Source organism: Phocoena sinus, chromosome 7 (genome assembly GCF_008692025.1).
Source record: "Phocoena sinus isolate mPhoSin1 chromosome 7, mPhoSin1.pri, whole genome shotgun sequence".
NCBI lineage: Eukaryota > Metazoa > Chordata > Mammalia > Artiodactyla > Phocoenidae > Phocoena > Phocoena sinus.
The window spans coordinates 109,798,332-109,813,353 of NC_045769.1; the positions used below are offsets into that span (position 1 = coordinate 109,798,332).

Genomic DNA, 15,022 nt, shown 5'->3' on the forward strand with positions numbered 1-15,022 from the left:
CCTCCCTGGAGAAGACGCCCCCGGCCCCCGCCCGCAGCTTGAACGAACGCCTGCCAGGAAGCGTCAGGGGGCTCAGCTCGGTGGTCCAGAAAAGCAAGCCAACAGTCCTGCGGCCGGGAAGGCCACGGGTGCACCCTCTAAAAGGAGCCTCTGCACGGGGCAAAGACCTGGAGGAAACACAGCAGCATGCCGTGTTTGGACAGTACGGCAAATGTGGTGTTTTTCTTCTTTACGCTTTTTCTAAGCCTAGGACATCGTGTGTGGACGAGAGCAGACACTTCATGGGCATTTGCTGAAAAATTCATTTTATTTTTCAAATGTCTTTTAACACACACGAGTGACCGTATAGTGACTTTCGTGCCCAGCCCAGGGACCAAGGAGTGCCAGGCCCGTTGGGCCTGCACGCCTGCTTCCTCAGGGGTCGGCCCGACAAAGAGGAACCCGGATGTCTACAGGCTCTCTCTGTCTCCAAAGACAAGTGCAGCTGTGTCAGATGGAGGCCCCCAGACCCAGGAACTGTCATTACAGAGTCTTTTTTGTAAAGACCTCAGAGTGATTTCTGATGTTACTCCCTCCATTGGGCCACAGCTGCAGTCTCTACCGAGAGAGATAAATCAACATGGTTTCTGTTTCCTTGGGCCTCAAAGGCGGCAGGAATTTAGATTCAGGGTCCCCGGGCGAAGTTGCACAAAGGCCCCAGTGCACTGCTCCCATCCCCCACCTGCCACCCCGTCTGCAAGTGCTCTCAGCATCCGGGCCCTCCTTCCCTCCCATTCCAGGTCCCCAACCCACTCTCACCAGCCTCCCAGTCACCTGATACCGGTGCGGGCCTCTTTTAGAGGCAGGTCAGGGAGTCCACTTAAGAGAGTAACTCTCAGACTCAGGAACCCCCAAGCAGGTGTGGTGGGCAGACCCTAGGTGCCAGGGCAGCCAACTCCATGGCCTTGACCGCAGTGCCTCCTACCGCGTTTGGGTCTGGACTGCCCTGTGCTTGCCCTGAGTGTGTCCTAGCTCCCCGGGGTGAAGGGCAAGGGGCCCAAGGGAGTGCCCAGCAGCTACCTGCTAAGCTGCTGACCAGCTCCCAGCTGTGCTCTTATGGACCCCGTGTGCCCCACACAGGGCAGCGGCTCAGGACAGGTCTTCTGATGCGTAAGTGGGTGAATGATTGTAAAAGACAAGAAGGGAAGGATGGCGGGCGTCATCTCCCACGATGACGTGGCCACCGAGACTGGAAGGTCGTCTCCTGGCCTGGGGCCCCCAGCTCACTCTACCGGCCCAGGGGCCACAGACGTGGCCTGTGGCTACAGTCCCCATCTCCCTTCCGTCCCAAGATCCCTGAAGCCCAGTGGGCTCTCCCCGCCCCACTCTCCCCCAGACACCCCGTGCCCCAGCCCCACCCCAGGCCTCCTGCCACGGCGGGGCCACTCCCACGCCTGCCGCCTGCTGTGTCTCTGCCACAGACAGGGCATTTATTCCCTACAACCCCACTCCAATCCTGGTGACTCGTCTTTAGCAGTAGGACAACATTCAACCCATACGGAACGGTTTTTGTTTCAAAGATATAGAAATTAGCGCAACTCCTCAAAATTCTGTTGCAACGGTCAGTGCCCTTAAAACCACTGCCATCAGTCACCCGACAGAAGCCAGCCAGACTCCCACATTTCAAGTCACCGTGAGCCAGTTCTCCCAGACAGCCACCCCGGGCCACAGCGGGGAGGGGGGCCGCACACCCCACCGGCTCCCAGGCATGACAGAACTGAGCAGTCCCGCTCTCTTGACGGAACCCCAGACGGGAAACGTCTTTTCAACAGACCTGATCCCAGCGCCAGATCTAAAGGCAACCTGCAGAATTTTTTCCCAGGTAGAATGAAGATGGAACCTAAGAATTGTACCACTGAGCTGCAACAGAAGAGAACAAAACACACACACATACAGCCTGAGTTTCAGAGTGACACACGCTTGAGTCCAAATGTGGGCTCGGCCACCCCACTGGTTTGTCGTTGGCCAGTTACCTCACCTCTCTGAGTCCCAGTTTCCCCGTCTGTAAAATGGGCAGTGATCCCAAGTGCACGGGTTTGTGCGAAAGAATTTCAGACAGTACTTGTGGCAGGTACTTCCCAGGGATGGCTGTGTACATCTTTCAACGTTGTAACTAAAAAGTTTTCTGAAGTCTTTTGAAATTAGGAATGGTGATTCGGCTCCCTGTGTTACCGGATGCATCACTTTGGGAAAGACGGGGAGAACCAAGCACTGCTGCAGCCGTCACAGGGGCAGCCACTGTCAACATCCAAACACCCCGCAGACTCCCAGACTCCCAGGAGGAGCTGTGGGGCAGGTGGGCGGCGGGCCGCAGCGACCCTCTTCCCAGGCTTCCCGTCCAGAGGAGGAGCCCACACAGGCGAGGGCCAGGCCTCCGGGTCCCCACAGGCACAGACAGCGCCCCATTATGAGGCAGCCTGCAGCTGCGCCCCGCTCGAGATAAAGGCCGCGATTTATTCCGCACACCCAAACGGGGCCCCATTATACGGGGCAGGACACAAGGACCCTAAGCAAGTGTCCTGAAAGCGTCCCCTCTCATTGGACCGAACAAGACTCCTTGGCCTCCCACCCTCCCCATTCACAAGACCCCCTCTGCCGATGGCCAGTGCGGGCTTGGGCGCCCAGGCCCGTTGCCATGGCGGCCAGCCCCTCCCTGGCCCCCTCCCCGCCTCCCAGGAAATTACTCTGATCTGAAACGTCCTGTTGTGTCTGTCGGTCCCAGCCAGGCCTCCCACCCGGCCGGCGCCCACTCTGCGGCTTGAAGACAGTCGCACACTCGGCCTCTGTGCCGCTCAGTGGCCCAGCTGGGGGCGGGGGGTGGGGGGACGGCTGGGACACACTGGAATATTCACGGCCCAGCGGCAGCAGAGGCAGCCAGAGGAGTGGCCCACCACACAGGGGACCCCTCAGGAATGAAGCGGCCTTTCAGGGCCCGAGGGGCTGCAGCCTCGCCTCCCCTCCTTAAATAGCCAGCCGGCCTCCACCACAGCTGCGCGGAGCCCACCACCCACCCACAGGCTGCAGCCCACCTGCCGCCCCAGACCCGCCGACAGAGGTAAGGGCAGGGCCTGGCAGGGCGGGCGGGGAGCTCAGGCCCAGCCGAGGCGGAGGCAGAGCAGGGCAGGGACGCGAGCCCAGCCCCAGCCCCGAGACGCCTCTCTGTGGTCGGACTCCGACTTAGTTATCCAGGCCGCCGCGGTCTGAATGAGAGCAGCGCACAGGCAGTGTTCCTGTCTCCCTGTCGGGGCTTTTAAAGGAAGAGTGAGCGCCCGGCCTGCGGTCCCACGGCTGCAGTGACAGCCCCCGTGCCCCTCACTTCGAGCCAGGCGGCTCCGGGAGGGGCCAGAGGAGGAGTCGGGAGGGAGAGGTGCTGGCGGCCGATGCCCCGGAGACGGCCACCCCCCCGCCACCAGGCCCGCCCACGTCCCCTCTGCGGAGGCCAAGCCCTGCGCCTGACCCACGGCCGGCCGGGGCCCCAGGCCCGCCCAGGCCCGGGCCAAACTGCACGCACTGCAGTCACCCTGCCCGAGCTGAGCGACACGCCGAGGGGCAGCGAGTGCGGGCGTTTCTGGGGACCCGCAGAGCCACTGCGGACCGCACGGCAGGACCAGCACCGAAACTCCTAACGTGGGGGAGGGGAGAGGAACCCCGGCAAAGCAGAAGCGAGCCTAAAAGAATTCTGAAGCCAAATCTGCGCCCCTGGAGAGAGCACGGCGCACGCAGCCTTCAGGGCTGGCAGGCGGAGGGCACGGGGCGGGAGCAGAAAGCCAGGCGCTGGCCCGCCCGCCAGGTGCCACCTGTGCAGGCACGCGGGGCCCACGCTCAGTTCGCTGCTCTGCCATCACCATTGTGCTGCTTTCTGAACAAGGGGTGGTGCCAACTGTATGGATGGTCCTCGGGCCAGGCCCCCGTGGGAGCCACTGAGGCAGGGAGGAAACTCCAGCACGAGCTCTAGCAGCCGGGAGCTGTCAGCCTCCACGAGAAAGGCAGGTGGAGGTGTCGGCTGTCCCCGCCGGGTCTTCCTGACCTGACTTCCTACTCCAAGGCCGTCGCCCGGCCAAGTGACCCTGGGCAAGTTAGCTAATGCTAAGCCTCCGTTTCCTCATCTGTAAAATGAGGCAACTGAGGCCTGCCCCTCAGGACTGGTGTGCGGTGTCCAGGCAGGCCCGCCCCCTCATGCTGGCCAGAGGAGGTGGTCGGCACCTGGAAGTGGCCCTGACGGAGGGGCCGGGTGACGACTGCACCGCCGCAGGGCACAGCCCGAGGTCAGCCCAGAGCGGAGGGCACCCAGCTCAGCCCCTCCCCAGCCCCAGGTTTGCAACAGGACCCCTCCCTCACTTGGCCTCCAGACCACCCCCCTCAAGTCACACACACCTGGACCAACGGGCAATAATCCCTGTAGTAGAATTTCAGGCAGCGTGAACCACTCTGGAGCCAGGAGACATCATCTGGGCAGGGGAACTGCCCTGGACCCCTTCAATAATTAAAATGTGACACGATCGGGCAAGCGCCCGCCCTCGGCTTGAGGACGACTGGCCAGATGCTCTCTGCCACTCAACCGCAGCCATCTGTGGTAGTTAACAAGGCACGAAGCTGCTGCCGGCCCGACAGCCCCTCGTCCCCGCAGTCTGGACCACCCTCCCTCCCTCTACTGTGGGAACCCGTGCCTGGGGACGGCACCCAGCCTCCTCCTCAGGGCTGACGTGCCCATGCCCCCGGGGCACCTGTCAGCCCTGCCAGGGCATGAAAGGAGAGGGCTAAGAGCCAGGAGAAGCTTGCAGGCAACTTGCTCCGGGTCCCGTGGCTCGGCCGGGACACGACACCGCGCAAGCTGCCCCGCTTCCTGCTGCTTCCCGCCTCTCCTGCCCCCCTGCAGCCCAACCGCACAGGCAGGGAGTGGAGGTGTTGGGGGGCGGGGCTTCAGGGGAGCCCCAGAAGCTGCGCTGCAGGCAGGGGCGCGCGAGGCTGAAACTGACCCCCACTCGGGGCTGTGGACTGTGTGGGTTGTGGACAGAGGGTGCTCTGGCCCGGCTGTCCTGCCTTCTCCTGCCCACACCCCCGGGTCCCAGGCCTGGCGAGGGAGGCGGGGTGTTAGGGATCTTCCCTCTCCTTTCTGGATCTCCTGAGTTGACCAAAATCAAAATAGGAACCTGTTACTCTGTCTGCTGGGGCGGCAGCAAGGGTCACCCACTCAGACCTGGGGTTGGCAGACAGAAATGGCTTGTTAGCAAGGCCAGTAGGGCTCCGAGCTGCACGGCCCCTCAGGTGTAGGTAAACCAGGCGGGTGAGGCCAGGCAGAGACAGGCCGCCTCCCTGGGCCCCGGGCCTCTCTGGGGCTGCAGATCTTGGCTAGAAAACCCTGGCAGGTCTGTCTACCTCTGGGAGAAATGGCTCTTCCTCTCCTGGGAAAGAATCCACCTCTTGGTAGTTAAACTACCCTGGGTGGTAAAATACCCCCTGCAGGCCTGGGGCCCAAGGGCTTTCTAAAACACAGGTCTCCACTCGTTAAGATGCCTACCGTGGGGCTGGTGGGCTAAATCCAGAAAGTTCAAGAGACCTTGGGATCCAGGCCCGGATGGCCTTCAGGTGCCGGCAGACACAGCAGGCCTCTGCCCTCCCTGACACTCTGACACTGGCATTCCCAGCCAGGCCCTCCTGTGGCGGGTGGCGGGTGCCGGGAGAACTGGGGAAGCCGGTGGGCAGGCGGGTCAGGGAGGGGTGCGCAGGGTTCCCCCGAGGCTGAAGAGAAAATGGCTGAGCTCTACACACTGGGCCCTCAGGAATAGGTGACCCGCCCATCCACCCATGAGAAGTGGGACTCAGGGGCCCCATGCACCACGCCCCTCAGACAGCACACAGGGGAAAGGGACAGAAAACGTGGGGCTTCACCCCCCGCCCTCGCACCCCCCAGAGCCTCAGACAGACGGGTCACCACGCTCTCCCTGTGGTGCTGACTCCATCCCCCAGGCCTGAGAGGTGGCCTTCCGGATCACCAGGGTCCAACCAGGGCCTTCACATGCCCTGTAGGGACGTGGCTGCACAGTGGGGAGCCGGCCCCAGCAGCAGCTTAGCACCCAGTCCCTGGTTTTGGTTTTGCTTCCTGCTGAAGTTCAGAGAGCCTGTGATGCCTGCCCACCCCCAGATGGACCCAGGAGGTGTCCTCAGTGGCCCCCGAGGCAATGCCGAGCGTGGAACAGGGTCGGGGTCGGCAGGTACCGCAGGCTTCCGAGGGCTCACGTCTGCAGAGGGTGACGCCCCGCCGGTCGCAGGCTCTCCGGGGCCTGTCTGCTTGTTCCCTCCAGGCTCAGCCCCGGGCTCTACCTCCAGCCAAAGCATGAATGGCCTCGAGGTGGCTTCCCCAGGCCTGATGGCCAACTCCTCCCTGGCCCCCACGGAGCAATGTGGCCAAGAGACGCCACTGGAGAACGTCCTCTTTGCCTCCTTCTACCTCCTGGATTTCATCCTGGCTTTTGTTGGCAACTCCCTGGCCCTGTGGCTCTTCGTCCGGGACCACAAGTCCGGCACCCCTGCCAACGTGTTCCTGATGCACCTGGCTGTGGCCGACCTGTCCTGCGTGCTGGTCCTGCCCACCCGCCTTGTCTACCACTTCTCGGGGAGCCACTGGCCGTTTGGGGAGATCCCGTGCCGGCTCACGGGCTTCCTCTTCTACCTCAACATGTACGCCAGCATCTACTTTCTCACCTGCATCAGCGCTGACCGCTTCCTGGCCATCGTGCACCCCGTCAAGTCCCTCAAGCTCCGCAGGCCCCTCCACGCCCACCTGGCCTGCGCCTTCCTCTGGGTGATGGTGGCCGTGGCCATGGCCCCGCTGCTGGTGAGCCCACAGACGGTGCAGACCAACCGCACGGTGGTCTGCCTGCAGCTGTACAGGGAGAAGGCCTCCCAGCACGCCTTTGTGTCTCTGGCCGTGGCCTTCACCTTCCCGTTCGTCACCACGGTCACCTGCTACCTGCTCATCATCCGCAGCCTGCGGCAGGGCCCACGCGTGGAGCGGCGCCTCAAGAACAAGGCGGTGCGCACGATCGCCGCGGTGCTGGCCATCTTCCTCATCTGCTTCGTGCCCTACCACGTCCACCGCTCCGTCTACGTGCTGCGTTACCGCGGCCACCGCACCTCGTGCGCCGCCCAGCGTGCGCTGGCGCTCGGCAACCGCATCACGTCCTGCCTCAGCAGCCTCAACGGCGCCCTCGACCCCATCATGTACTTCTTCGTGGCCGAGAAGTTCCGGGACGCCCTGTGCAGCCTGCTGTGTGGCAAGAGGCTCCCAGGGCCGCCCCCCAGCGCCGATGGGAAGACCAACGAGAGCTCGCTGAGCGCCAGGTCGGAGCTGTGAGCCGGGGGCCACCTCTCTGCGCCCCGCCTCGTCCACGAGGACCGGCCCTCAGACTCACCACCAAGGAGGAGCCCGCCTCCACCCCAGCGGCCCCGAGAAAACAAGCTGCAGGCTCAGCGGGCCACCACCACCTGCTCCGAGGCCCGAACTCATCACCCGGCGCTGAGTTCTGTCTTCTCTGCCACGCAAATCCCTGAACAGGGAGCACAGAAGGGACCAGACGGCCTGGCCCTGCTCACTCACAGCTACAAGACACTCAGCAGCTTCACCCCCTGCTGAGGGGGCAAGGAGGCCAGAAACGTTCCTGAACAATGAGCGTCTTTCTCTCCCAAGGGCCGCCTGCGAGGTTCCCAGCCTCCTTCCCCCGACAGAAACGCACAGCGGTGAAGCTTTGCAGAGAGGACGCCGGAGACAGCTGCAAACGGGCCCACGGGAAGAGGGGGCACTGGAAGCTGGGTGGGGGCGGGGGGGGCGGAGAGTCTAAAGGTTTTCTCTCAAGTGCAAGGTGCTTTGAGGTCCCTTTGTGGCACCTTTGCCAAAGGACTCTGCATTTAGGGGACACAAGCTATAAATTAGAACCCAACACTGTAAGCACATTTCAGGGTGGTCACCAGGTGACAGCCAGCAACACGGGCGGGGCCTGTGAGGCACATCAGCTCTCCATCCCTCCCGCCAGAAACCCACACACAGACCTGCATGTGCTCGACAATCCCCAGGGCTTCTTGGCAGCTGCCCAGTCCTTCCCGAGTCCCCGTGGAACACGTGCTATGGGTGGACGGTCACGGGGAGCTGAGCTTTGTCGCCGCTGGGTGGCGGGGAGGGCAAGGCCCGGCCTGTGAACCCGTCTGCTACTAACCCAGACCCAGCAGGGGCAGAGCCCCCCCTCCTTCCCAAGAGGCTTCCATCAGTCCCGGCAGGCCAAGCTTTGAGCTGTTTTGCTTATAGGGTGGTCTGATCGCCCTCACCGGTCCTTTCTTGTACTTGATTATACTGATCATAAACATAACTGTACTTTAATAACTGAAGGTTATTCTGTTTGGTTAACACAACTCCCTCCCCAGAACTTTTCTTCCCTCTGACCCAAGAATGGCAAAGCGGAGGCAAAGGCAGCAGTGTGGACTGTGGTTCTGGTGGCCCTACGGTGGGCCTGCCCCGCGCAGACTCTGAAGTTCTGCCCCGTGGGCTTCAGAGCGTCGACCTGGGCTGGAGGGTGTGCGTAGGGCCCCCGCACTCCTTTTGTCACAGTGATACTTTACTTTCCTGAGCACGTCCAGCCTCTTCCGGACTTTTCCAGCAGAGCACCGGAGTAGGGGTCCCAGCGTGAGCTGCGGCTCAGGCCCACACCCGGCAGGGGACCCCACGGACCAGCATGGGACACCCCCCCCCGCCCCGCTGCACTGTCTGCCCCCCGATGGTCTCTCAGATCCGCACCCAATACCCAGGCTGCTACTGAGTGCTCTGCAGACACCAAGACGGACAACACGCGTCTCTGGTGGGGCAGGCAGATGGGCGAGACCACTACAGCAGCGTCAGGAAGGGGTGTTCGACAGGCACCAGAGAATGTGACAAGTGCCCAGACGGGAGGGCATGGGAGATGGACAGCTAGGGCGCTGCAAATGAGGCAGGCCTGCTCTTCCCTGAGGCCTGGCTGTCGGCAGAGGGGAAACTCAGAGTCGGTTGGTTGGTTGGGCTCTGTGGCATTTGGGGTGCCCTATGGGCACCAAGTGGAGCTGGCACGTGGGCAGTGGGGTACTCTGGGAGAGGTCTGGGGTGGAGGCGGACATCTGGACTGCCCAGCACACACTCACCATGTGAGGCACCGGGACTTTGGGCCCGGTGCAGAGCCCCAGAGAAGCCCAACATGGAGAGACAGGTGGAGGAAAGTGAGCCAGGAGAGGAGAGGGACAGCGCAGCCGTGAAGTAGGGGGAAACTCCCAGAACATGGGGGCCTGGGTGCCCAGAGAGGAGCGGGGGCTGCCGTGAAGGCCGCGGAGACACCGACCAGTCTGGGCGGCAGGGAGCAGATGGGAGGACGCGGCTGGTGGGCTGGGGAGGGCTGCAGGCAATCGCTGTGGAAAGAAGGCTCAGAGTGTGCTTTGAACCCTGGGGGCCACCAAGCCTGAGCCTTTAGAAAGGGAGAGAGAGCGGACCAGAGCCATGAGCCCCTGCTGGAGAGGGTGTGTGGGGTGAGCAGGGCTTTGGGGTGCAGGGACACGGCCCCCACTCTGACAAGGCAGGGCGGCAGCACAGATGCCGGGCGGCAGGGGTGGTCATCCGTCGGGGAGGGGGAAGGGAGGTCCTGGCTGTGGGTGTGATGGTGCAGGGACAGTGGGGGGGCGGGTAGGAGGCGGGGAGAAAAGAGCAAGTCTTCATGGAAGGCGACAGCTTAGGCTGCTGAGGAAACCTGGGCCCCAGCTGAGTGCTGTCCCTCCAGCAGCGCTCGTGGGGCGTGAGGACGGAGGTGGACGGCCGGGGCCAGCACTGGGGGCGGCCGGGCAGGCAGGAACTTGACTCAAGCTCCTCATCCTTCCGCTGCACCAACAGCACCTGCTTGGGCCACCTTCCTCCTTGCTGTATGCTGTCAGCCTGCTCCCAGGAACAGCCTCAAGCCTGGCATGGCCCCCGACTCACCATCCCTCACTCTCTCCAGGCTCCGTCCTCACCCATACACTGGACAGGGCTCTCCCGTCCGCCTCGCAGGGACAGGGCCGCACGGCAGCCCCATCCGCAGCCTGCAGCGCCCAGACCGGGCCTGGGCCCATGATGAGGGGCCCATCTCACCTGCCGGCGTTCTTCACAAAGCCCAGGTCGGCCAGCTCCACGTCGCACAGCTCGCAGCGGAAGCACCCGGGGTGCCAGTTGTTGTTCATGGCCTTGATGACGCGGCCGATGATGAACTCGCCTGGAGGAGAGAGGTTCCTGCTCGCCTCGTGCCCTGCCCCTCCGCAGGCCCCTCCCAGAGCCGGGAGGGTGACGCCCGTGGGAGCCCGGGGCCGATGCTGTGAGGGGCAGAGCTCTCTGCCCACCCGCCTCCCAGGCAGCGCCGAGGCCTGTGCGGCCCTTACCACAGGTCCTGCAGCACGGAGCGAACAGCATCTGGAAGTCGTGTTCGCAGTACTTCCGCCCTTCGAGCTGCAAACGGGGCCAGCAGACAGGACAAGGAAGGCACTGTCATCCCCCAAGCTGCGCTGGCCCGTCTGCTGGGTGAGGACCTGCCCTCGGGGACGCTGGACAAACACCCCACTTTGTGCACCTGCTACCACCACAGGAAGCTGGTGGGGGGGAGGTGCGGGGAGGAATTCCAGACAGTGAGCTGCCCGTGCAAGGCCTGGAGATGGAACGGGATTGGCCTGTTTGACTTGGGGAGAGTGCAAAGCTAGGGGCCTCGAAGAAGCCGGCAACTCAGCAAGGCCAGCCCCGCAAAGGACCACTGCTGCTTGCAGAAGATCTCGGCCCTGTTGGTCTCAGGAACGAGCTGAGGGCTGGGGGCGGAACGTCAGGCTGGGGAGGGTGGGGATCGAGTTTGAATTCTGTGTGTCCCTTGGCCCTGTTTCCTGTGTGAGAAGTCCACTCCCCCAGCGGCCACAAAAGACCCAGGGAAGGGACACAGGAAGCGGGGCAAGGGAGTCCTGCAGCCGCTGTCCCCATCTGTCTGGGCAAGGAGGGCCCTCACACTGGCCCCAAGTGTGGCCCCAAGAAAGCCCCTGCTTTCTTCTCCCTTGATAATTGTATTTGGTTTTCCCCTGTTCCCTAAAATGAGTGTCTTATTAAGCTGCACCTGGCTAGAGCCCTAGCCAGTGACCTTCAGAGGCGGCAGGAATTTAAACTGTCACAGGCACATCCACAGCGCCCTGCCCACATCTCCCCTCCCCCCACCCCCGCCTCCATCATCGGCCAGCATTTCCCAGGAGGCACCACAGGCAACAGCAACTCCTGCTCTGCCAGGCAGATCACACACCCCACAGCCATCTACCAGCCCGTCCCATCAGCTTGGAAATCTGTCCAGCCTCTGAGCACTGCCCTGGTGTGCTGGTAAACATTTCACAACCGGCTCTGAGGCTGCCTTGCAGCGTTTGCCGATTTCTATGGTATAAATATTCCCACCCGTGGTCAATTTCAAGCTACCAACAGACCTCCGCATGGAGCTGAGAAGAGACGTCAGTAGCCACCACGGTACGGTGTTTCCAGCACACAGGCATAATAACAAATCATAACCTCAAAGGCATAGCTGATCGTGAAATGTAATAAAGTAATCAGGAAGCGGTGAGTTTTGAGTATCTGTTACCTTTGTTGTTTTTTTTAATTAAGTTTCATTGGAGTATAGTTGCTTTACCATGTTGTGTTTCTACTGTACAGGAAAACGAATGTTACCTTTGTTTTTAATACAGTTTTATCTCATTGTATGTTTATATCATTTAACTTTTAGTAATGGCTGTGTTTAACAACCGGCTTGCAAGGCTGCTGAAAATTTAACGATCTGCTCTTGTGACCCAGTGCAGCCCAGTGTAGGCCCCTTCACTTCCATCTGGATTACCGAAATAATCAGCTTCTGGTCCCACCTGTTCTCCTAGCTTCTGTCCCCGCCGCACACAGTCTCTCCTCAGCAGAGCAACCAGAGGTCCTTCTCTAAGGTCAGACAGACGATGTGACCCCTCCCCTCCAGACCCTGCAGTGGCTGCTGCCCCTCCCAGGAGGAAAGCCTGAGGCTCCACGAAGGCCCACGGGGCCAAGCAAATCTGCCTCCCCACTCTCGTCTTCTTCTGTTCCCTCTCCTTTGCTCTGCTTCCATCACACCGGCCCCCCCACTGCTCCTCAAATACCTGCGTGCTCCAACCTCAGGGCCTTTTTGCCCTTGCTGTGCCCTCTGCCGAGAGCTCTTCCTGCAGGTACACGCTGCTCTCTCACCTCCTTCAGGTCTGCTCAGACATTCCCTTCCCTGATCACCACCCCGCCTCCCCTGAGATGCCTTACAACCAGAGCACTTAGCACCATCTGGTACACGTGGGTTACGCTGACTGCATGACCCCAGGGAGGGTAAGTGCCACCACGGCAGGGTGTTTGCACCCCAGGGCCCCCCAGCAACTGCCCAGAGGTGACAGGATGAACGGCGACTCTCCTTCAGCACCCATGGCCACCAGGAGAACACTGTTCACATCTCACAGGTAAGGGATGGGGCCCCGAGGTGGCCAGCAAGGTCCTCAAGGAGCACCGCTCGGCTCAAGGGCTGGCGTGTCTACCTCATCCTTCACAAGAGGACCACGGCCAGGCATGGCCCACAGGCTGCCAGAGGGCAGACCCTGAGCTGGGTCCGGGGAGCACGCTCACCTCGTAGAAGAGCCCGTCGGGGAAGGGCCGGAAGCACTGAGCGCACACGAAGCAGTGCTCGTGGTACAGCTCGCCGTTGCTGTTGACAATCCGCTCGGCGGGGGGGAAGCGGGCCTGGCAGCGCTGGCACACGGCATTGGCCAAGGCATTGGACATGTTACTGGGTGGGAAGAAAGAACGGGCAGGTCAGGGCCTGAGGGCCGCACTCGATGGACACGCTTTCTGGGGTGAAGACAGCGCCGTGCTCACCCCGGGTCGGCCTTGACACCGCAGGGACTGAGTCACACAGGCGGGGCCACGCTGCCCGGCACCGGCTTGGGTCACCCATCCCTGCAGCTACCTTGTGCCTCGGGCACATTGGGTGCCAGCGCATGCCAGGCCACGGTGGCCTTCCCAGATGACAACCCTGCGAGGCCAGCGCAGCGCCTCCATCTCCCAGATGGACAAGCGGAGGCCTGGAGAGAGTGACCCGCACACCACCAAGGCCACAGTGGGTGGAGGCAAAGTCTACATCAGAACCGGTCCCCCGCCTGACTCTGGGGCCCCGACCTTCCCCCACACCCTGCAGCCCCTGATGCCCTACACGGGGGCTCAGGTGTAGGCCCGACCGTCGCCGGGCTCACGCCGGCCAGAGCAGTCACGACTCAAGTCCGTTGCTCTCACTCACAGGGCAGCCGGGGCTGGCCCTCGCTCTCCAGGCCCAGACGCCCAGCCGTGGAAGGACCCTAATCACGGCCATGGCCACAGGTTACAGGCTGTTAGACGACGGACACACAAGCTTTCAGCAGGGTGCCTGGCCCACTGTAAGCCCGCAGCGGACGGCGCTGTGCTTGTCAGTGTTACTGACCGGGCCCCCAGGCTGCTCAGTCATGGTGCTGGGCCGTCTCTCGAGGTGTCAGGGACGCTCGGCAGACACAGGGGAGCGGCTCGGGTTTTACACATTTATTTAATCCCCGAGGCCACTCTGCTTTCCTAAGGCTCAGAGGGGTTAAGTAACTTCCCCAAAGTCACAGAGCAGATGACAGCGTCCAGATTTGAACACAGATTGGTCCGACTTCAATGGCTCTTTCCCCTGCACCACGACTTAGTTTCAAATCACCTGCACCCCCAAAACATATAACCACCCTACCATGGGGAAGGTGAGATTGTGAATATTGGAGATGGGAGCAGAGTGGGGAGTGGACCTCCTCATCCACAGAGGGCAACTGCTGTTCCCAGGGAAGCGGCAGACATCCCGCCGGGAGGTGTGGAATCCGAGCTAAACTACAGGGGAAATGGCCACACAGACAGATGTGTGCTGGCTCCAGGCTGGGGCCCCAAGGCTCAGGCTGGAGGAGCCTGGCTGTCAGCCCCGACAGTCTGTACAAACGCCCAGCACCCTGATGCCTGTGTCTTTGGCTACAAGGGCGGCAAAGAAATTTTGTCTCGTGTCAACTGGGTGGGCACAGAAGGAAGGTCAGGCTCAGTGAGGAGAGATGTAACCAGTTGGCAACATCACGTAGACGCGTGCGGTGGCACACGGCACGTCTCCTGAGAACATCTCTTCAGCCTGTTCCGCCTCCCGGGACGCTGAAGCCCACCCCTCCCTCATGGCCACAGCACAGGGAGGAGAATTCTCAAGTGAGCAATGCTCGTGCTGGGGTCCCTAGGCGCGACGAGCCCAGGAGGTGGGAGAGGGCTCTGCCTGTCAGGGGTCTAGGTGTGGACAGTGGGTCTAGCAGAGGGTCGCTGCCACGTGGACACGGTCTGGAAGCCAGGCTGGGGCACCCAGGCAGGACTTCCTCTCTGCTCTGTTGGAGGAGCCCTCGCGGCAAGGGCAGGGCCGGTAGGCTCCTTGGCGAGCCTTGCCAGGCAAGTGCACCTCTGCATGCCTCTGCCTGCCCCCAGGTTACTTGGGGGACCAAAGCCGTCTCCTGCATCCATATTTAAGCCAAAGGGGCAAGGAGGCAGGACAGTGGCAGGAGGGATGGGCAGAGCCCAAGATGACAGGGAGGCTCTGTGCACAGTGACCACTGCCCTCCTTTCCAGCTCCCTGCTGATCGCCACAAGGCGATCAGTACCAGTCGCCATGGGCTGGGCTGGACTCTGTCAGCACAGGCATGGCTTCCTGTCCCAAGAACACTGTGAACCTTGAGGCCTTGTTCTCCCCAAACACACATACCCAAGGTGGCTGGGAGGAAGTTCCAGTGCCTGGCCACGAACAAGACCTTGGCAGGTCTTGGAGTAGTCAGAAATCAACAGGAAATCCTGTGACTCTTGAGCCTGGAATTCCCCACTGAAAGGACCCAGAAAATGAAGCCAAAA

At 62.0% G+C, this 15,022-nt stretch overlaps 2 protein-coding genes across 5 annotated transcripts in view; one reads left to right on the top strand and one right to left on the bottom strand.

Moving 5' to 3' along the window:
• LIMS2 (LIM zinc finger domain containing 2) overlaps window positions 1-15,022 on the bottom strand; it is a 35,725-nt gene that overhangs the window by 4,371 nt on the left and 16,332 nt on the right. For all 4 annotated transcript variants that reach the window (XM_032636489.1, XM_032636491.1, XM_032636490.1 and 1 more), the window contains exons 2-4: window positions 12,719-12,878; window positions 10,459-10,525; window positions 10,175-10,295 (exon numbers count right to left, since the gene is read on the bottom strand). In XM_032636489.1, coding sequence (XP_032492380.1) covers window positions 10,175-10,295; window positions 10,459-10,525; window positions 12,719-12,878 — 348 coding nt within the window. The remainder of the gene's footprint in view (window positions 1-10,174; window positions 10,296-10,458; window positions 10,526-12,718; window positions 12,879-15,022) is intronic.
• On the top strand, window positions 1,373-10,168 carry GPR17 (G protein-coupled receptor 17). Its single transcript, XM_032636487.1, has one exon. It carries the CDS (start codon window positions 5,870-5,872, stop codon window positions 7,391-7,393), a length of 1,524 nt encoding a protein of 507 aa, XP_032492378.1. The 5' UTR covers window positions 1,373-5,869; the 3' UTR covers window positions 7,394-10,168.